The sequence below is a fragment of the Brassica napus genome, chromosome A3 (assembly GCF_020379485.1).
Source record: "Brassica napus cultivar Da-Ae chromosome A3, Da-Ae, whole genome shotgun sequence".
NCBI classification, from domain to species: domain Eukaryota; kingdom Viridiplantae; phylum Streptophyta; class Magnoliopsida; order Brassicales; family Brassicaceae; genus Brassica; species Brassica napus.
This window is the reverse complement of record NC_063436.1, coordinates 6,518,546-6,539,547: the sequence shown is the minus strand read 5'-3', so window position 1 is coordinate 6,539,547 and position 21,002 is coordinate 6,518,546. Positions and strand designations below refer to the sequence as shown.

At 33.9% G+C, this 21,002-nt stretch overlaps 5 protein-coding genes across 8 annotated transcripts; 4 read left to right on the top strand and 1 right to left on the bottom strand.

The window, feature by feature from the left end:
• Positions 1-193: 193 nt before the first annotated feature.
• On the bottom strand, positions 194-2,863 carry LOC106437552 (protein REVEILLE 6). 4 transcript variants are annotated; one of them, XM_013878456.2, is made up of 8 exons: positions 2,510-2,863; positions 1,897-1,954; positions 1,438-1,561; positions 1,169-1,348; positions 965-1,078; positions 774-883; positions 625-684; positions 194-533 (listed from the first exon to the last, which is right to left on the bottom strand). In XM_013878456.2, the coding sequence occupies exons 1-8, from the start codon at positions 2,731-2,733 to the stop codon at positions 432-434; spliced, it is 972 nt and encodes a 323-aa protein (XP_013733910.1). In that variant the 5' UTR covers positions 2,734-2,863; the 3' UTR covers positions 194-431. The 4 variants fall into 4 exon arrangements, with proteins under 4 accessions (XP_013733910.1, XP_013733911.1, XP_013733912.1 ...); XM_013878457.2 differs by having other exon boundaries at positions 965-1,075; XM_013878458.2 differs by having other exon boundaries at positions 965-1,072.
• Positions 2,864-3,486: 623 nt separating this feature from the next.
• Positions 3,487-5,098, top strand: LOC106443374 (heavy metal-associated isoprenylated plant protein 10). Its single transcript, XM_013884938.3, has 3 exons — positions 3,487-4,364; positions 4,506-4,584; positions 4,718-5,098. Exons 1-3 carry the CDS (start codon positions 4,359-4,361, stop codon positions 4,939-4,941), a joined length of 309 nt encoding a protein of 102 aa, XP_013740392.1. The 5' UTR covers positions 3,487-4,358; the 3' UTR covers positions 4,942-5,098.
• A 1,173-nt stretch (positions 5,099-6,271) lies between these two features.
• On the top strand, positions 6,272-9,273 carry LOC106437554 (tryptophan--tRNA ligase, chloroplastic/mitochondrial). Its single transcript, XM_013878460.3, has 15 exons — positions 6,272-6,408; positions 6,471-6,584; positions 6,667-6,754; positions 7,051-7,092; positions 7,169-7,258; positions 7,346-7,468; positions 7,565-7,636; positions 7,776-7,888; positions 8,006-8,027; positions 8,120-8,185; positions 8,250-8,306; positions 8,430-8,476; positions 8,580-8,661; positions 8,760-8,849; positions 8,936-9,273. The coding sequence occupies exons 1-15, from the start codon at positions 6,368-6,370 to the stop codon at positions 9,065-9,067; spliced, it is 1,179 nt and encodes a 392-aa protein (XP_013733914.2). The 5' UTR covers positions 6,272-6,367; the 3' UTR covers positions 9,068-9,273.
• Positions 9,274-11,859: 2,586 nt separating this feature from the next.
• LOC106443375 (heavy metal-associated isoprenylated plant protein 13-like) lies at positions 11,860-12,811 on the top strand. The gene is made up of 3 exons (XM_013884939.3): positions 11,860-12,051; positions 12,195-12,270; positions 12,367-12,811. The coding sequence occupies exons 1-3, from the start codon at positions 12,040-12,042 to the stop codon at positions 12,672-12,674; spliced, it is 396 nt and encodes a 131-aa protein (XP_013740393.1). The 5' UTR covers positions 11,860-12,039; the 3' UTR covers positions 12,675-12,811.
• A 1,422-nt stretch (positions 12,812-14,233) lies between these two features.
• Positions 14,234-16,427, top strand: LOC106437555 (probable NADH dehydrogenase [ubiquinone] 1 alpha subcomplex subunit 5, mitochondrial). Its single transcript, XM_013878461.3, has 2 exons — positions 14,234-14,836; positions 16,044-16,427. Exons 1-2 carry the CDS (start codon positions 14,524-14,526, stop codon positions 16,241-16,243), a joined length of 513 nt encoding a protein of 170 aa, XP_013733915.1. The 5' UTR covers positions 14,234-14,523; the 3' UTR covers positions 16,244-16,427.
• Positions 16,428-21,002: the final 4,575 nt, after the last annotated feature.

Sequence of the window (21,002 nt, the reverse complement as noted above, 5' to 3'; positions counted from 1 at the left end):
TAAGGAAAGGAGCAGGGAGTATTATTATTTTGCAAAAGGAAAAAACAATCCATATAATTAACTTTATGTGGCTCCTATGTTACACACTATATAGAAACGCAAGGAAAAGGAAAAACCTTAAGACGCGAGATTTGGTCTTTCAGACACAGACAGGCTGTGTAAAATGCTTAAACAAAAGCTGAATAGGCAGAGATAAGACTAATCACTAATGGTATTTATTTAACTTAAAAGATAATACACTCTGCTTTTACCATACATGGTCCAAAAGATGTATATATATATATAAAACAAAAACCGCTCAATTGTCAGCTTCATCATTCTTCATATGTACAAACAAAACCCACAACAGAACCTCTGTGTTCTGTAGCCAATCAGGGTTTTGCTCACCTGAGACACTTAACATCATAATTCTCCCCCCTTTTCTATTAACTTCAAGTAGAGATTTCGGGAGGATCTTTATTCAAGGTTTTACTCCCTCCGCCAGGATCGGTTGCTGCCTCAGAACCGATATCATAAGCCGAGAGAAGCCTTCTCTGTTGTCTCGACATCAATTAAAGAGTTTTAAGGTTAGCTTAGACATAGGGTTTCTAGTTTAAAATTGAGTTTGTAAAGGAAGATACTTACATGATCCTCAAAATCAGGGCTAGACAAGTTGATGGATAGATTCCTCATCAATAGTAGCACCTGCTTGATAGGGGCAATCAAATAAAAACAACGATTAGGTTTTATTCATTTGTTCAATTTGAAAAACTGAAAAAGACAAAGAATCATACCGTTTCCACATCGATGGGGTCCATCTTCTTCAGCTTTTGTAGATGGTTACTTGCATATGGGTCAAACACACTTCCAATGAAGCTGTATACTTGGGCAAAGTCCGGTAAAACTGAAACGAAGAAGAAGTAAACTATCTGGTAAGAAACCGTAAGCAGAAGATAAATAGAAGAGATGTGTAACAAAGCTTTACCTCTTAATGAATGGCTAGGATTCGCTTGCTCAGTTGTGTCCCTGTTGGATCGTGGTTTCGGAGTATTCTCAGAGCTACTAGAACAGTTGTTATTCGCTCCTGCTCCTGCCCCTGCTGTGTCCATCACAACATTTAGCAAAATTTGAAAAAGGAGATGATTACATAAAGAGAGTAATAGTGATTGCTAGTAGATGAGAATAAAACCTTTTGGCAGAGGAGTGAAGCTAATTGTCTGCACATTATTAGTCCACGGAGCTGCCGGAGCAGCAGGGGTGGTTGGAGAAGTCATCAGCATCGAAGAAGACTCGGGCCTAAACATATAACTACTCGGGTCAATTGGTTCAGGTGCTGCTGATTTGAAGGAACCTGGTACTTGAGGTTGAGCTGCACACGCCGTGAAAATGGCATCAATATTAGTTTCTCAATAAGCAAAACTAACATTATAAAAAAAAAATGCAATTTTCAGTAGCTACCATTCTTGTGAGCCTTCTGAGGATATGGATGAGCGGCTTTCCTTTTAGGTCGAGGAGGAGGGAGATGTTCGCCCGTCCCACTCTTTTGTACCTTGAGAAAATACTTCTGAGCATGACTTCGTATCTGCAACATTAGAGAAATCCGAATAATTAAGAAACAACAATAACAATAGTGTGGGCACAAGCTCACTTCAAGAAAATCTAATGTTTGCACTTTATTAAATATCAACGTGATCAGCGACAAAAGCATGTGCCCCTCTTGCTACTAATAGTTCAGACAGTAAAGTCGTTTCAAAAGAACACTTTGTGGAGATATCAAAATGAGAGATAACGACCACATTCCTAGGTAACACAGAGGGCCCAAGAGACGATGACAGAGAGCGTTAAACAACTATAGTAAGGAGAGGAGAATAAAAGGAGCTCAGAAGAAGATATTTTTTGCATTTTCTTTTACTGTACCTGAATCACAGTCTTTGACCCAATAAAAGCTTCAATCTTCTTCCAGTCTCTGTCAAACCTAAAATGATAAAAACAAAAAAAAACATAAGCACAAGAGATATCAATTTAAATACCAAACAAGCTAAATATAGGGATTCAGCTATCCTCGTATAACAACAATGTAAGGCATTGCAAACTCGCAGTGCACAGCGGTATAAGCAATTTGAAATCTCAACTAGAACTAACCCAAGATCCCTCCCTCTATATGCTAACCAACCTTAGTACACTTCAAATTCTCTCTAACCAAATGTTTGTAAGCTATGATTTTACAAAAGGAACAAATCATTCCCCATCACGGCTTTTTAAATGCTTATCAGACATATCTGATCACACACGTCCTCTCAGCTGTTCAAATTTCGATTTAAACTATTATTAGTTTATTACAACACATTCACAACAACAGAGTCTTTCTCTTGTGTTTCACATCCTGACCTTCTCAATGCTTATCAGACAAAACATTCCTGAAACCCTAATTCTTCAGAAACCCCTAATTCACCAAATTCGCCACTAATTCTCACCCAATCGAATCTCGAAATGGTGAATTTAAAAAAAAAAAGGATAAAAGAAAACTCACAGCTGGAGAGCTTCGAGGAACTTGTCGTGCTCAGGCTCGGTCCAGCTCTCCCTAGACTTGGTGATGGTATAAGGCTTCCTAATCTTCTTGCTCAGATCCTCCCCCGAAGATACTGTCTCCGCCGCCTCCGCCACCGCCGCGAAGGGTCCAATCGCGGGAACAACGGTCATAGCGTTCGGATCCAAGAAAGAACCGTCTGCTGGATTCGGGTTTCTAGAGACCATGACCAAAAAATTGAAAGATGTGTAATGAGGAGGAAGACGGCAGAGATAATTATAATAATATATAGTGTATGTATATATAAAAATGTGTGTGTATGTATAGGCGCATTTTTGTGTCTCACGATGAAACTCTTGTGTGATTGTCGCAGGTCGGTCGCTTTACCTAATTATAACGTGCCACGTGTTTGGGAACCGTAGTTTCCTTTTAAATAAAGTTTCACCTTTTATGTTTTCACTCCATTTTTAGGCCTATTGTTTTCGAGTTATCCTAATCGTTGTTCTTAATAATTCGAGTTTTGCGAGTTAAGAAGAAAAATGTTAAAATTGTTTTTTTTTTTTTAACTTGAGATTAATTTTAACTAATGATCCCTATGTACCGTACTTCTCACACCATCTCAACCACCTATATGTTCTCATTTTCCTACTTTGGTCCTCATTTAACACGGTGTGTTGTTTTGTACTCCTCCACATGAATAATCTCTTTTTTGTAAAGTTTAGATGTTTTCTTTTTCAGTTCGTATTACGTTGAAAATAACAAATTATAATACCAGATCGATGAAAATTAGTGAAACGTAAACTGTAGTTTTAGCTACATGACTGATCGAGAAATTTGTCAAATCAAGAATATTGTTAATAAACCTTAAGAGACAGCAAGAGGAATATTGTCGTTAGCGATGATGAATCTGCTCGAGATTTTGATGTAGATATATATCAAAATCAAGCAATTTTTTGAATAAACCAAAAAAAAAAAAGAGAAAGTGGCTACCCTAAAATTATGTTGAATATGCATGAAGAAATAGAGAAAGGAGAAAACTATGTTGAATAAACCAAGCAATTTTTTGATCAATAAGATTAAAAAAAGAAAGCAGAAGAGTTGCACAAAGTGGCTACCCTAAAATTATAGTTTTTGTTCGTACTTATATTAAATTAGAACTCTAATCAAAATATGAAAACTTGTATTGCATTATGTATATCCCACGCCATGATGTGAAACTAGCCTAACGCAAGCTTTTCCTGTATAGTTTCGCAAATAATGTTCGACTTAATCGATTTATATAACACCTATAATCTATATTTTCTTGTTTAGTTTTGTTCTATTTTATTTTTCACCTTCCTTCAATTTACTCTTGAATGCATTATAACTATTAATTTATTATGCACAACCAATCAGCGTTTTAATATTTTATATATTTTCAGCATTTAATCATACCAAATTGGATATTCAACTCATACCTTCGACGAAGTTGTAGGGTTCTTTATCATATCTTCATCAGAATGATGTAATTGCTACTAACAAGAAAAAGACAGAAAACATCACATATATAAATGATAACACGGTGTTAGTTGAAGCCATAAAATACTAATCTAAAGAGGAGCAGCCACATATTCCAACGTTCTATTATATAGAAAGACTCGAAATGTATTTATACATCATGGTTTATTCGTACCAAATTGACTACTTCATTGTGTAGCCACGATTACTTGACTTGCTCGTTTTTAAACTCGCTAGCTAAAAGCACTATATATACGGGGGAAGGCAAGGTTTATGAGCAAGCCACCAAGTTGAAACCCCATTCCTTTACATCTTCTCTCATTCTTCGTAATCGCCAAACTATAATTTTCCGAAAATGCAGGTTTGTTGTCTTTTGTTTTACTTCAATAAAAATGTATATATATGAGCAAGGTTTATGAGCAAGCCTGCTAAAATATATATATATCAATTTCTATAATTATAGAAATTCAATAAAAATGTAACGCTTAAATAATCTTTGCAGGAAAAAGTTGTATTCAAGTTGGATGTGTTTGACGAAAGAATCAAACAGAGAGCTATGAAAGTCGTATGCGATTTTCCAGGTATGGCAACATGTATAAAGCAATGGTTTATGAATAAACCATTGATGGCAAGATATCCGGTTTATATAGAAGCATAAGTAATTTAATCTTTTTACGACTACAGATTTTTAAACAATAGTTTTGTTGTTCTTAGGAGTTACGTTGATAGACGTGAAAGAAAAAGGCAAACTAAAGGTGTCGGGAGAATTCGACAAGTTTCAAATGACGAAGAAGCTTAAGAAGATATACAAATATGTTGACATTATCGCGCTTGAACACGATGGAGAACCGAAGAAAAATCCGGATCCGGTTAAGAAGCCTGAACCAATAGTGAAGAAGGCCCCATCTTTCCGTCGTTGGAAGATAGGTTTCTTTTAAAGGAATCGATTTTGAGGTCGTTGTGATCAGTTTGAGTTCTATGGACTATTGTATTATGTATGTTGATATTTCATCTCTTGTGAAATGTTGGTTTTTTTTTGGCATCTGTGAAATGTTGTTTATGTATGTTTGAATAATAATATGGTGTCTGTTTACATCTTGGTATTCTTTTTTTGGTTAACTTTAAAGTTTCGTAAACTAAATTATGTTAGTCAATCAATAAAGGAAAGGGGGAGAAGTACTTAACGCACTGTAAAGTAGACTAACCAGCATTTAGTAGATTATCCAACTCCTAGCAATCTTAGTTATTGATATTTCTGAGTAGTTTTAAGTTCACAAAACCTAAAATATTCTCTTGGATGTTATCCTAAATTTTGTGGAATGCCCCGTTCATTGTTGGGTTTTCTTATAAGTTCAGTTCTAACTCCCTTATTAGAATGATAATGTTTATTTAGAACATATCAAGGGTGTTTTATTGGATGCTCTCCGACGACAAAGAAATAACGAAGTCTACTCTTTTGTGGAGTCAAATGTAAAAGAGTTTCCAAATTACCTGAATTATAGCAAATATTGTAAGTAGTTTCTAAATTAGTCAACTAATGAGCACAATAAATTACTTTGTATACAAAGAAGAAAGTCATATAAAATCCATATAAGAATAGACTGTATTCTGCATACCATAACAAAAACACTAAAGTGGTCTTCAAAGAAGTACAGTAAGCCAAGATTTAATGACTTGATCTATCTAACACCAAGTAGAAAAATCTGGATTCAAGGTTTCAATAAACAGTTAACAAATTATACATTTAAAATTTTATATATTAATAATCGATAAGTACTCTATAAATGAATATACTTTTTTCCAGTATAAAAGTTAACAAAATTGATAAATTTTTCAGATTTTTTTCATCATTGAAAAGGTAGATTTTACTATCTATGTTTTATGATCTGTTTATTCTAGTTTCAAAAACTTAATTCAGTTTTTTTTTTGAGAAATACTATTAATTAGCATTAAATTAAATTTTTCGTTTAAAAATTAGCAAAGGATAAAATTTTCAAAATAAAGTTTATTAAATAAAGAAATATATTTATACATTTAGGTTTACTACTTGGGAGGTGAGATTAGAATTTAAGATTTAGGAGGTAGAATAATTTAATATTTTTACTAATTACTAAATGATATTTTAAGAATTTTCCACTTCTTATGCTATTTTGTAACAAAAAGTAATATTTAAACAATTTGCCCTTTTGTATTTTATTAAAAGAATTTACCAAATAATAATTTTAATAAATCTGTGTATGTATTTTATTTAAATTTGGTTAGTTGGATTAATTTCATTCGGTTTCATAAAATTCAGGTTCGTTTCGGTTAGAGTATTTCCGTAGACAATCAGAGACGGCCAGAGTCAGAGAAGACTTAAAGAAAATGGCACACGCGACGGGTCTCATCCTCTCTTCCTCCTCCAGGTTACTTACCCTTTACTCGCCTCCTCCTCTTCAAAATGCTCATCAACTCCCTCTTCCTCCAGGTTCGCTCGTCTCGGCTATAGCAGCAGATTCCTCAGACAACACGCAAACCCTCTTCCCGTTCCTCGATTCCGATGCTACTGCTCCGACGAGACTTCTCCTTCTCCTTCTGTAAAGTAAATACCCTTTGGTCTTTGCCTCCTGCTTCTTCTTTAGTTGCTAATTCTCTTTTGATTCCATTTACTCTTCTGATGGCAGGAAGCGTGTGGTCTCTGGAGTCCAGCCTACAGGTTCAATCCACCTCGGAAACTATCTCGGCGCTATCAAAAACTGGGTCACTCTTCAGGTCAATGCAATCTTCTTTCATCAAATTTATCCTTAGGTAGCTCCCATTGCTATTGTAAAGCTCTAGACTTTTACTAAGATTCATCACATTTAGATTGGTTTTGTTGTAAAGTTCTAGCCTTTAAGGAAGATAGAGTTTATCTTCTCTGGTTGCTCCACTGCTATTGTATAAAGCTTTAGACTTTTACTAAAATTCATCAACTTTAGCTGCTTTTTTTTTTGTAAAGTTTGAGGCTTTATGGAAATGGGTTTATCTCTCTTTTGTTTCTCAGGCTTTCTGTATTTATATGTCTGCAGGATACTTACGAGACGCTCTTTTTCATCGTTGATCTTCATGCGGTATGTATCATCACAACTACCTTTCAAAAGTTTTAAGTTTAGGTAATGATACTTCTTTGTGCCTTGACATATGTAGATAACATTACCTTATGACGTGCAAGAACTGAGAAAGGCAACTAGGGATACCGCAGCGCTCTATCTAGCATGTGGTGTAGATATTTCTAAGGTTCTTTTTTTTTTTAACTCTTTATGTGAAAGCAGTTAAAATGTGTATGTGTGCAATAATAACCAATCAAAGAGCTGACCTTTGTAGGCTTCGGTGTTTGTGCAATCTCACGTCCGTGCTCATGTGGAGTTAATGTGGCTTTTGAGTTCATCCACACCTATCGGTTGGCTACAGAAAATGACTCAGTTCAAAGAGAAATCACGCAAGGAGGTGCGTATACATTTTGATATTCTCATGTTGTATACATACAGGATCCTGTTTTGCTGATTCTATTTTGGTCTCTTTTTTTTTTTTTTAAATTGGCAGGGGGGTGAGAATGCTTCTGTGTCATTGTTAACTTATCCAGTTCTAATGGCTGCTGATATCCTCTTGTATAAGGTGGTGATGCTTTAAAAGGAGTCAAGTCTCATCTTAAATTATTGAAATGAAAAAGGAATACTTATTAATTAACAAGCTTATATTAGCTATAGATCTCTTCAGCTTGTTGCATTGTGTCGCTGATGCTTATACTCTGCAGTCAGATTTTGTCCCTGTTGGTGAGGACCAGAAGCAGCACCTTGAACTTGCTCGCGACTTGGCACAGCGTGTGAATAATTTATATGGTGGAAGGAAGTGGAAGAAGCTTGGAGGGTATTATAAATTTTTGTTTTTTTGTGCATTTAGTAAATTTAAGTATACCATCCAAACAAGTGCTTCTGATCAATGATTTAAATGTTTCTTAATGGTGTTTTTTTTTTCATTTTCCAGGCGTGGTGGTTCAATTTTTAAGGTGAGACTTTCACAATGCGATGTCTACCCTTCATTGTGTGGCTTTTTATCACAGATGGTTAATCGGTTTTCGAATTTTTAACGTATATGTAGATACCAGAACCTCTCATACCACAAGTTGGAGCCAGAGTTATGTCTCTTACAGATGGTCTTTCCAAGGTATAATAATAAGAGGAATCTCTTTACTTGTTGCTGAGGTCTTACTGTCATGTAATCTTTGTAGATGTCCAAGTCTGCACCTTCTGATCAGTCCCGGATCAATCTCCTTGACTCAAAAGATGTAAGTAGATTGAAACTCGCCATTGTTTCTAATACTTGTAACTCTGTGTCATGTTGTTTGTATGTGAATCTCGTTTGCTACTAAATCCATTTCTAATCTTAATTTTTTTTTTTTTTTTTGTAGTTGATTGCGGATAAGATAAAACGGTGCAAGACAGACTCATTTGCTGGGTAAGTGCTAATAACTTCGCCAGAAATTTTACATGGTATGCACAAGTTAGTTAGTTTAATAGATATTGAAAAAGTTCCTGCTTCCTGTTGCTCCAAACAACAGCCTTGAATTTGACAATGCCGAGAGACCTGAATGCAACAATCTCCTCTCTGTATATCAGATTGTTTCAGGCAAGACAAAAGAGGTAAATAAAGAAAAACATAATGGGTTTTGACTCCTAAAAGACTTTGGATTACAAGGCAAGAAGTGATATAAGACTGTTATATTTTGAATGGGTTGCAGGAAGTGATGGAGGAATGCAAAGATATGAGCTGGGGCACGTTTAAGCCTCTCCTTGCAGATGCTGTCATCGAGCATCTTAGTCCAATCCAGGTCTGCCAATTCATTTCATATCATATAAGGATTTCATTTTGTGTAATGTGTTATTTGGTTTGGTTTATGTTTGTTCCATTGTGCAGGTGCGTTATGAGGAGATAACAGCAGAGGCAGCGTATTTGGACAAAGTATTGTCAGAAGGTGCGGACAGAGCCACGGAGATAGCCGAATCCACAATTCATAATTTGAAACAAGCGATGGGTTTCTATTTATGAGTATCAGTCAGTGCCTTATGTTGTCTAAAAGCTTCTTTCTCTTCTTTTTTTTCCTGGTGAAACAATTATTGATTCTTGAATTGATGCAGTCAAATGCTGCTCTCAATATTCTTTTCTGTAACTGTGATGTATCAAGTTGTGTACAATTGCAATTTGTTTCAGAATCTTTATCAAAATAAGAATTCATATGAAATGAATGAAAATAATCTAGTCTCCAAAAACCTAATAATAAACATCTACTACATATACATATTGTGTCGTTTTTTGTGTATTTAATGAGATGTAACAAGTTACTAAGCAGTTGAAAGCAGTCGTATCAATGTGTTAAATGAACAGCTCAAAGCTATTTTAAAGTATAATCAAAAAGGTTTATATCATATTGTTTTTGTAAAATTAGTTCGTTTTGTTATGCCGACCGATTTTGTATTAAATTTATGTTCAATGCATATATGTTATAGCCTTATAGGACAGTATACAGATAAATAAAATACCTAGAAAGAAAAAAATTAGGTTTATTCAAAATTAACTTTATTATCTTTATTTTATGGATGGTGAGGAAACACATGGACGATATGGTCTTACGTACCTACTATAATCACAATAACATTGACGATTTCTACAATAACGCATATATCTTTTCTTTCTAAGACAACGATGCATACATTCAGCACACAAATCATGGGCAAGTATGTCCGCTCTTTTACTATCAAATATAAGATCTCTTATTGGAAAATCAGTTTGAGGAGTTGCCGCTGGACTGGAAGAATGGGTTCTCTCTTCAGAATTAGATTCTGCCATATTTATGATACCTATAGAATGTTTAAATATTTTGAATTATTAAACTACAATGTAAATAAAGAGGATAAAATATTTTACGTATCCATCTTAATATGCCAAAATAAACTTACATGATAAAGCAAGAAAAATTAAAATCAAACCAGTGCTGGTCTTCATGTTTTTCCAGGAAGTTCAATAAAATGTTTTTGAATTATTGAAATCAATTTGCTATTTTGTGAGTTTTGTTGTTATTGTAAAGTTTGTTCCTAAGTGTCAAATTTATATGTGTTTTTTACTTATGTTACAAAAGAGTTTATAACCAACGCTCTGTGTGATAAATAAATACATGTTAACAAAATTATGGTCAGTTACGTAATATTTTTTTAAAAATATTTGTTAAAATGTAACTGTAACAATAAGATCTTCTTAATTAGTTATTTAACGTAAATATTATAAATAAATAAAAAATCTTTATGTTATGTGTGTGACACTGACTATGGTCGTAAGTTAATAAATAAAAATTTGGGGATTATGAGGTAGTAAGTTAATATTTAGTCTTTATCGGCGATGGAGTGACACTGACTATGGTCGTTAAATGATCCAGGAGGCTTAAAATTGGGTCAAACACATAGGCCGTAACTGGTTTTTTTTAGTAGGAATGTTATGAATAAAAAGAATAAATATTTTTGGAATAAGAAAAAATGGAACGATGAATAAAATAGAATTGAAACTGAATTCTTAATGGAATTGTTGATTCCATTCATTTCATTTATTCACAAAGGTTTATTTTGTGGAACAAAAATAATGAATTTTACAAAAAAATTTCATTTTTGTTTCATTTCAAAAATAGAATATTTGGAATTATTTTGGAATGATATTTATTGTGACTGGTAAATATTTTATAGAATGTTATGGAATGATGCATTCTAAACAAATCTATTCCACAAAATTACATTTCAGTTACAGCCATAGAAGGATGAGTCTGCCTTTGTGTTTTTGTTTGAAAATGTTGTGAGGTGGATGTTCTAAGAAGCTAAGAATTGGTTTCTGAATGATAAGGATGAAAGCCTAATGTTTAAAATTTTATTAAATAAAAAATAAATATTAAAAATTTGAAAATAAAAATTTTTAAAATAGTTTTAAAAAGTATTTTCGAATTACAAAAAGAAAATTTGAAAAAAAATTAAAAAAAAAACGAAAAAAAATTTCAAAAACAAAATTATAAAAAAAGTTCAAATTTGAAAACATATAATCTAAAACTATAAAAAAAAATAAAAAGTTTTTTAATTTTTTTTTTTTTTAATATATATCTAGGATATTAATGTCTTTTTACCTATTAAATAAAACATTTTGGTCACTTTCTTCTTTGTAGTCTATTTTTGTGATCAAAATTTGAAAATGATCTATTTATGAAAATTTTCCTATAAAATATCACTTTCGCTCTCTACGAACGTACCTAAATGTATTCCGATTTTGGGTATACAGGGGTCTCCAACAAAAATTTGTTATTGGTTATGTTTCTTTAAAAAAATTTGATCGTTAATCATTTAATTTAGAAAATAAAAGACTCGATATTTTTTTTTTTCAGAACACACAGAAAACATTCTAAAACAAAAATCTAAGTGATGATATTGGGGGAGTAGTATGCTCTGGATTTATGTTTTCTTATGATTAAAAAGCAATCTAAGGACAAAAAATAAAATAAAAGCCAACATTTTTAAAATTTATAAGAGAGAACCATTGTGACTTCAATCTAAGTTTTGATTGGGATTGAGTTTTCGTTTCGAATTGATATCTATACAACTTAACAAAGCGTACGAGAACTTGCTTAAGAAGTTCTTACGTGACCGAAGAGTCAAATAGGGTCCAAAAACTCACAGTGTCCTGGTCGTACACGCGGCCTTATGAGTAGTGACACTTCTTCGATATTTCCGTTTGATTACGTCGCGGCCTCGTAATTTTCAAATAATTCCTACAACAATAAAAAATTAATAGATATTGACTCGTTTACTTTTTATGGTCATATATTAATGAAATTCCTCGTAAATTCCTGTGAAATTTCTATAAAATAAGGAAATCTTCGAAACTGCAATTGTCATCAAGAAGCTTCAACGTCTCAAATCATCTCTCCTCTACGTCTCTCTCTTAAAAATATAAGAAATTTCTGAAGCTCTTCTATAGTTTTTTCGTGAGCCATGACTGCGCAGGTACACTCTTTCATTCTTGAAATAATTAATTATATTTAGTCTAACTGATGGTTGAGTAATCATTATATATAGAAACTCACCAATCATGCTTAAAATAAAAAAGTATGCAATTAGCCATACTGATCTCAGGTTTAAAATGACAGAAATCTGTGTTGCAACTGAGTGTTCACGAGGAAAGGATCAGGAAGAAAGCGTGGAAGACCGTTTCTAAGTGTTCAGGTATCTTTATAAATTTCAACATTTACAATAATATGATAATAACATTTAAATAAACTGGGGAAATAAGCATCTTCATGATTTTTGTATATATTTTAGGAGTTACTTCGGTAGCAATGGATGACAAAACCGGGAAAATGACGGTGGTGGGAGAAGTTGATGTACCAAACCTCGTAAAGAAGCTAAGGAAGATATGTACCGCAGATGTCGTTTCGGTAGAAGTTGTTAAACCACCTGAGAAAAAGGAACCGGAGAAACCGAAACAACCCGAGGTTATTGTCAACCCGGTTGCCTATTGGAGCAACCAGTACCAATACCATCCTGCTACATATGCAAGTTCTTATTGTCCACCATGCGGGTATTCTAGAGTTGTGGTGGAGGAACCAGGGCCTTGTGTGATTTTGTAAATTTTCCTAGAATTATTTCAGATAATATTAGTTATATTTGCACTTAATTTTGATGGAAGAGTGTATTTTTGGGTATTGTAATCTACATTTCTCGTATGAGTCTATTCAATAAAAACAGTTAGCTTATGTTTAATGAAGTTGAGCTTAGTAACGTTTTATTAACTTTTCACGTTTAATCATGCAGTAATCAATAATCTTTTCTCGCGGTTTCATTCATTTAAGGCCTTTTCTTATGCTAAATACTTACTTTGTTTTTAGCTAGTAGCCTAGTACTCTAGTAGTAAATGAAATATGTTGGGAGGGATTAGCTGAATGAATCGGCTCATAACTGGATACAAATGCGATACATATATTTGGACACAGTTATGTCGTTATTTCAAATCATTTGTTAAACACATAGATTTTCCACATAATATGTAGTTAGTTTTTTTTGGCCAACAATATGTAGTTAGTTATATATTAGTTCGTAATAATAGAAAAATTTCGAACGATTAGCGAATGATAAATACTATAAATTAATAAAGAGTCAAGATCGAAAGTCTACTTTAATTAAAAAAAAACTAAGTTACAAAAAATTTAAAAGACAATTTGAAGGAAAATACAAAAGTCTACATTGACTTGAGGGTTCCACATGTCGAACGAGGCTTACGATGACATTTCGTTTCTTGACCCAGTGATGCCAGAAAATCCAAGTCTTCTTGAGAAAATTTGCAAAACTAATATTTATTTGAGCAAATTAGCTCAATACCCTAAAAAGAGTGGGATACCATTGAATTGGGGGAAAATGGTAGTATTGGGGGGAAAAAAATTGAAGGGAAATAGGGTATAGAATGCAAATAGGTGAGAAGTTGTGTGTAGGGAGTACAAATACTCTATTTATTTTTTGTCAACTTGCAAAACTAATCTAAATATCGTATATATTATATATATCGATGATACACAATTGTCAAAAAAATGTTGAACACCAATCTATTAAAAAAATAATTTACCGAATCTTGATAATAACTTTAAAATAGACTAGGTTTTCATTATATAAAACTATTTGAAATATTAACAATTCCCTTTATAAATTATTCGTATAGTATCCCATTGATAAATATGTGAAATATTTGATGTCAGGTTATTGTCTATTCACTTCTTTCATTACGTGTTCTCTATAAATCTAAAAATAACTAAGTTCAAAATAAAATAAAATAAAATAATAAGCACAACTATGCAATAAAGCTGAACGTGAAGCCTGGGTAACGTTGAAATTTTAACTCGGGATTACTCCCGCCATTTTGAGATGACTCTGCGTATAGAAGAAGAATTGGTCCAAGATCGAGAATTCCCACAAAATAAAAAACTATAAATTTGTGGTAATACTATAGAATAGCAGCATGTTACCATCGCATGATCTCGGTGTCACTTTCATTAAATAACAGCAATTACTAAAAATCTTCAACTTGTATTAGTTATGTCAGTTTCGTAAACCTTTCTTTGCACGGCGTTGGATAGTGAATGTTTTTGTCTCGTTCTCATAGAAATCATACTTTTCTGAAACTGAGATCAAGCAAATCAGTACACATACACTAAAAATGAAAATAAATAGAGAAAAACACCCTTTTTAAACAAAAAATATCCAACGTAAGAGCTGGCCCATATGATAGGAGTAAGCATTAAATAAAACCAAGGCCCATATAAGAATACACAAATAGAGTTCAAGAAAGGCCCATAGTTAAGCCCATTAAAGAATCTCGCTTTCGTAAATGTGAGAGTTGACACTGTAAACAACAAACAAACCTTCTGAGATTTCGCCGGCGAGAGAAGAGTGAGAGAGAGAGAGAGAGAGAGAGATCTAACGGTTGAGATGTTCCTTCGCGCAATCGGACGGCCGTTACTGGCCAAAGTGAAGCAGACGACGGGGATCGTGGGGCTCGACGTCGTACCGAACGCGAGGGCGGTGCTGATCGATCTCTACAGCAAAACCCTAAAGGAGATCCAAGCCGTGCCGGAGGACGAAGGATACCGCAAAGCGGTGGAATCGTTCACGCGCCACCGTCTCAATGTGTGCAAGGAAGAGGAAGACTGGGAGGCGATCGAGAAGCGTCTTGGCTGCGGTCAAGTCGAGGAGCTCATCGAGGAGGCGCAAGATGAGCTCACACTCATTGGGAAGATGATCGGTGCGTAAGCTCTCTCCTTCTATTTCATTATCATCCGATTCGTTTGCTATTGTATCTGATTGTGCGGATGTAGATTGAGATTTGAGATTAGAATGTTGCTTTAGGTTTTTGCTAGGGAACTTTGAGCTGGGGATTGATTTGTTTACAAGAATCTAGAGGCTTTGTAGAATGTTAGTTTGAAAAATCTGAGCACAGGGGATTGCAAAGGTGTCATCTTTATCGGCTATCAAGCTAAGTGAAAGAAATTATGTGGGAAATGCGAGTAAGGGAATGTAAAAGTCAAGTTTTTTTTTTTGTCTGTATTGTTTGCTAGCTTAGGCGTATGGGTGAATGTTTGTGTAGTTTACTTAGTTTGGAACTGTTTTGCTTCAGTGACTGTCACATAGGTTTGGTCATGTTCTAAACCTGTATATGCTTGTTGAAGATCTCTTTCGATTTTTATGTTCTAAACCTGTATAGGTTTCAGGCATCTTATGTTGAGCTCCTGTCACGTTCTTGTGTTGATTTTTATTGTGTCCTCTTTATCGGCTATCAAGCTAGTGGAAACTGGAAAGAAAGTATGAGTTTTATTCATGGTTATTGAAATTTCAAGCTGAAATGCAAAAGTTGAGATTTTGTGTTGTTTACTAAATGTTTGCGTAGTTTGGAACCGTTTTGGCTTCAGTGTCACATAGGTTTGGTCATGTTCTAAATCCGTAGGTACTTCCATATCCAGTTTTCTTGAGGTTATTGCTGTCTTCTTCTTTGTCAATCTTTTTGTTGTTGGCTTGTTTTGATGCGTGAGCTATTTTGGGCCTTTTTATTTTTGAGAATCTGTTGAAGCTTAATGATCTCGTTGACCTTGTTCGACTTCTTGGGTTGCATGGCGTGTTTGGTTATCTCTGTGTTGTGTAATGATGAAGAAATTACAATTACCATCATGATGGTGTTTGAAAATGTTTGATCGCAAGGCTCTAACCTCCTCGCCTTGGAGCGCCATGCGGTTTCTAAGAAACAGGAATTGCATGATCCTTTAAGTAGTTAGGCTTCAGGCATCTTACTTTTGTAACCGTCTTTTTAGAACTAGCTATTGTTTGAGCCCTTATCACACTCTTGTGCTGTATTATGCTACCGAGGCTGCCCATTTCAACCTTTTGTTCTGAGTTTGCTCATTTTACAAACACTTTGTTCACCATGGAGTCGTAACTCGTTTGATTTGCATTTGCAGAATGGGACCCTTGGGGTGTTCCAGATGACTACGAGTGTGAAGTAATTGAGAACGATGCACCCATTCCCAAGCACGTTCCTCAGCATCGACCTGGTCCTCTTCCTGAGGATTTCTACAGAACCCTTGAAGCTCTAATTTCAGAGTCCAAAACAAAAATCCCAGCTGCTGCTACCTCCACTGATCCGCAGTTGAAGGAGTGAGTAACTTTTCCAGTTCTACATTGTTTGTTTGTGTTCTTTGTTTGGCCACTGTTCAGAGACAGCGAGCCTATGAATAAACTGGTTAATAATCTTTGAAAACTAGCACAATGTCACTCGTTTCATAAATGTTTTTTATCTTTCTTCTCAAAGACCGCCTATGATAATACAAATGATGTTTCATCCCCTTTGCAATAGCATTTACTTTTTTTTAAGACATGTAGCCGATTACCTTGAACTCTATGGTACCCGATTAGCTCAGAGAATACCAGATAGAGTCGGGGCCAGTCAAGCATTGCCTATAGTCTCCAAAATTTATGAAAAAAATAATATAGAAAGTAGAAACGAATCTTCATATTTGTAAAAAAAAGTTATTGAAAACTATACTAAATCGTCTATGGTTCTCAAAATCTCGGGTCGGTCATGGATAGAGTAACAACATTAGGTTCTACTCCTAGTCTTAACATTTGTTTTTTTGGGCAACAATCTCTATATCAACACTTCAAAACAATTTTGCTCAAATCCGTAATCAGCTTGACTTAAGATTAACGTTGTCTAAGAGATGGACATTTTATGATGCCTAGCACTTCGATATCAATGCTGTCCTCCAAGCCGACCTTTATTGCCTGTGAACGAATCTTCTTGCCCTAATCCACCAACTGGACAGAGGAACACAAGATCAAGATTGCAGAGTATGTAAAGTTATTCGGTTGCAAACCCAAACCTAGCATCTGATGAAATGTAGCAACTGCTTCCTTGGCTCTCGAGTTTTGTACCTGATACCACAGACGTCCAAAGAAACACTTCTTGTTCTCCTGTGGAATTCAGTATCCTTACAGAATCTTCCATTTGACAGAACGATTATGTTGATTGAATCGTCTTACAAATTCCAAACCGAGAAATGAATCGTTTTATCAATTTATATTATACACGTATAAGAATTAAAACGACATTATAATCTATAACAAATATATCTAATCTACAAAAACTAACATCTTAGTGTTTTATGATTAATTACTCAGCACCAATTTGTTTAGATGAAGTATTCCGTTATTTTATTAGCATGTTTAGCTTATGGTTAGAAACAACAAGATATTAATTATCTTATCACAAACAGTCACATGCAATGCATTCAAAGTCCCATGATAAGCATAGAGACCTCGAGTAATGTAAAAGAACCTCAACTCAAATTGGCATCCTCGTTAATAAAATATAATTATCGATCACATATATGTCTAAATACAGATCATTTGTATTTCAGTATGTGATGATTAGCTCATTGTGCATATACATAAACAGACAGTTGGAAATTTTCGCGGGGCAAACAGACTTAAGAACGACATTAAGCTAAGTTGGTCGGAGACATGTGCTCTACATTAGCATCTAATGAAAATCTAAGAAGGGGACAATCAAATCTACTTCTTCTTTTTGTTTTTAGTCTAGGTACTTTAACTCAAAGAGATTAAAAGAAGTTCGCTTTGTTCTGTGTAGTATAAAACGGTGAGTGTCGCTTCTATGGTGCAACGTATTCTTCCTCTTCTGGGGCGCTTTAACATTGCACGTGTATGGTTCTCCGGCTTCGATTGCTCATTGCTTCCTTGTAAGGTGGATTGTTCTCGACATGATATTGACAGGGTTCATTATTTATTTGTGTATTCATTGTCATGATAGTGATGATTATTATTTATAAGTAGAAAAACAAAACATAAAAAAAAAAATGAAAGTTTGAATAATAAAATGGCGTTTGATGTAAAAGAAATGGAAGTGTTAATAATTTGATTTTTTTGTAGTTTAGAGCGAATCTTGTATTATGATTCTTGTACATAATGTTTGAAGCTGATCCATTGATTCTCCAAATCTTGGTATATATATCTAGTGTTATGCATCTTTGATTCTTTGCAGTCTAGTTTTACATCGACCTTTGTTCTTTGCATGGTTATTATCATGTCCGTCTTAATTATTAAATGTTTCGTCGAAGCCAAGTTCGCTAGTATTATTGTGTGATACTGAAATTTTGTAGTTGTTATATTTTACTTCATCACGACATTATCGAAACTTTATTCCATTTCTTGACCAATATTCTATTTATGATTCATTCTCTATGTTTTAGTTCTCTGTTTTATGCGACTTATTCTCGTGACCTAAATCAAATGAACTATGCAAGGTTTGGTTACAATTTTTTTTTTATAATGGACGAACAGAGGCATATTAAAAAAAATCACAGTAAAATTGTCTATTGAATCGGATCATGTCAATATTTGATTCCTCCAATTATGCACACCTCAAATTAACACATTCTAACAAAATGCACGAACTTTTTACCCAAAAAAAAAAAGCACTTGAACTATATGTGCTATGTCAATTGGATTGTTTTGGTAAAAAAATGAGAAAAGGAACTTTCATAAACTAATGACAAACTTGGTTGCTTGGAATATCTAGAGTAACACAATCAATTGATATTTATTGCCAATCCTCCACTATGTTCTTTCTTGGTACCTTCCAATATGAGGATTGAGGATGAATTTTAAGAAAAAGTTACAAAGAGAGAAGTAGGTCAAATATTATTCGAGTAGTTATCATCTCTGCCTAGACTTTTAGGCCCAACACATTTGAGTCTCTCTACCTACAACAATTTCACACCATCGATCTCTCACAATCTCCTCTTTTATTCCGAAAAAGATAATGCATACGATATTTAACATACGTTAAAGGAAAAAGATAACCATATATATACTTTTTAATGTCAGAAACAGATCACCTTTTAAATGTATTGACATTAACGTAAGAATTATTGACATGTTTCTCAAGTTAATATGGTTCATACACGATGCAGTTTCCTTGTAACTTGAAGGATTGGTAAACTAAAATATAAAATCCCGAAAAAAATGAAAGTAAAGTAACGAGGCGGAAAATAAAATACGAGTATAAGCATGAGTGGAAATGGATGAGGACACGATGGCCAGAGCTTGAAACGAACGCCAAACTGAAGTGGAGAAGTTGCAAAAATTTATGAAACGCGTAAAGATGTTTGTATAATGATGTGTTTCACTTTCAACACAAGCATGTATCTTTCTCACACAGCCCCAAATACATGAATGTCATCACTCTTGTTGAAAAGTTCAAATCCACATTTATTATCCACCTAACTGTTACTCAATGAGTCCAAACATTATACTTCTACTATCACCAAAAGTCCAAAAGCTATGAAAATGTAATTTTCACCAACATCTCAGCCATTTAGCTTTGACCGGTTCCACTTTTTAATGGCTCCTCTCGTGGCTATACCCATCTATCTGCGAGCCTTCTTACGCTTTTTTTTAGCATATGCTTCGAAGACCACGTGGTATTTTTAAAAGCTCATATTGCTTTATCTTGTTACTTTGTTCTGAATGAACAATTATGTAGTACCCCTTTTTTTTTATGTAGTACCCCTTTAAGATTTGTTCGTTTTAATAGGAAAACATTTCAGTATTAAAATTCCTCAAATAAATTTGGTTCAGATTTACCATGAAAATCTCCGACCTTACTTTACTTAATGGATTAGACCATTTGTTTACAATTGACAAAAAAAGACCATTTGTTTACAGTACCATCATAACGCTACTACCGTTAAATCTTAAATTTATGGGTTTTTTATTCAAGCCTAATTTAACTGGAATGTTTTATTATTAAAATCCATTACATAAACGTTTACATATGATCCCAAATTGTACCTATAAAAATCTGAATGGAATCTAATTTCTTATGTATAAATATTAAATACTAGATAAAACTTAAATTTATGTTCCCAAAAAGTTAAAAACCCAAAACAAATGAATTCCTAATAGACAATATGATGTGAGTTAAAGCAGAGAACTATTTACGGAAATGGACATATTTACTATTTAAATGGAAATGGATATTTGTATGCCAATATTCAAGAAAAGTTAAAACCCTAACCAGCAATCTAAAACCCACTGAATTTTGTTGCAAATGGCCAATTAGTTTGATGTATATTAGTAAAATGTTTATTGAACAAAAAATGGGTTAATAACATGTTTCAACTAGACACATTGTCAAAGCTAGTCAATTCTTGTCGTCTCATGTGTTTCTGGTTTTACATCCATTAATTGGATAACTATTTTATACTCCCTTGTTTACGTTTGAAGAAAGAAAATTGTTATTTTTTGGACTTTTTAAAGTTTGTGTTCGAACTTTGTTAGGTAACTCTGGTCGGTTGTTGTGGTGGGATCAGAAACTCTAACTTGCATGATTTTCTAATATCCTTAAACAATAACTTAAAAATATATAGTATATGTCACATTGTCACTCGTTTAGGTTGTTAGTTCGCTCATGTAAGAGCACTTCTAGTGGTATAGGAGTTCCAGATAGAGTGCCCGCCCCTGGGTTCGACCCTTGGCCACTGCAGAATTTACATATGGGCTGCAGCATCCGAGACCGAAGACCGTTACACGGTGAGCCACATGGTGACGCCCTGGCAGCGTCCTTGCTCACTTTGGTCTCTAGTCTGGACCACTTCGGTGGGGCCAGGATACTTGGTTAGAAAAAAAATGTAAGAGCATTTCCAACAAAAAATTGTAGTAGAAATTCTTATAATTAAAAAAAAAGATAAAATAATAAATACATGAAAGAGAAAGCCTAAAAATTTTAAAAACTAAACTTTTAAGAATCTGTGATATACTAAAAACACAGGTGTCAGTCTGTTAATTTTTAAACATACTCTAAAAATAAACATATAATCATATATTTAAAATAATGATTT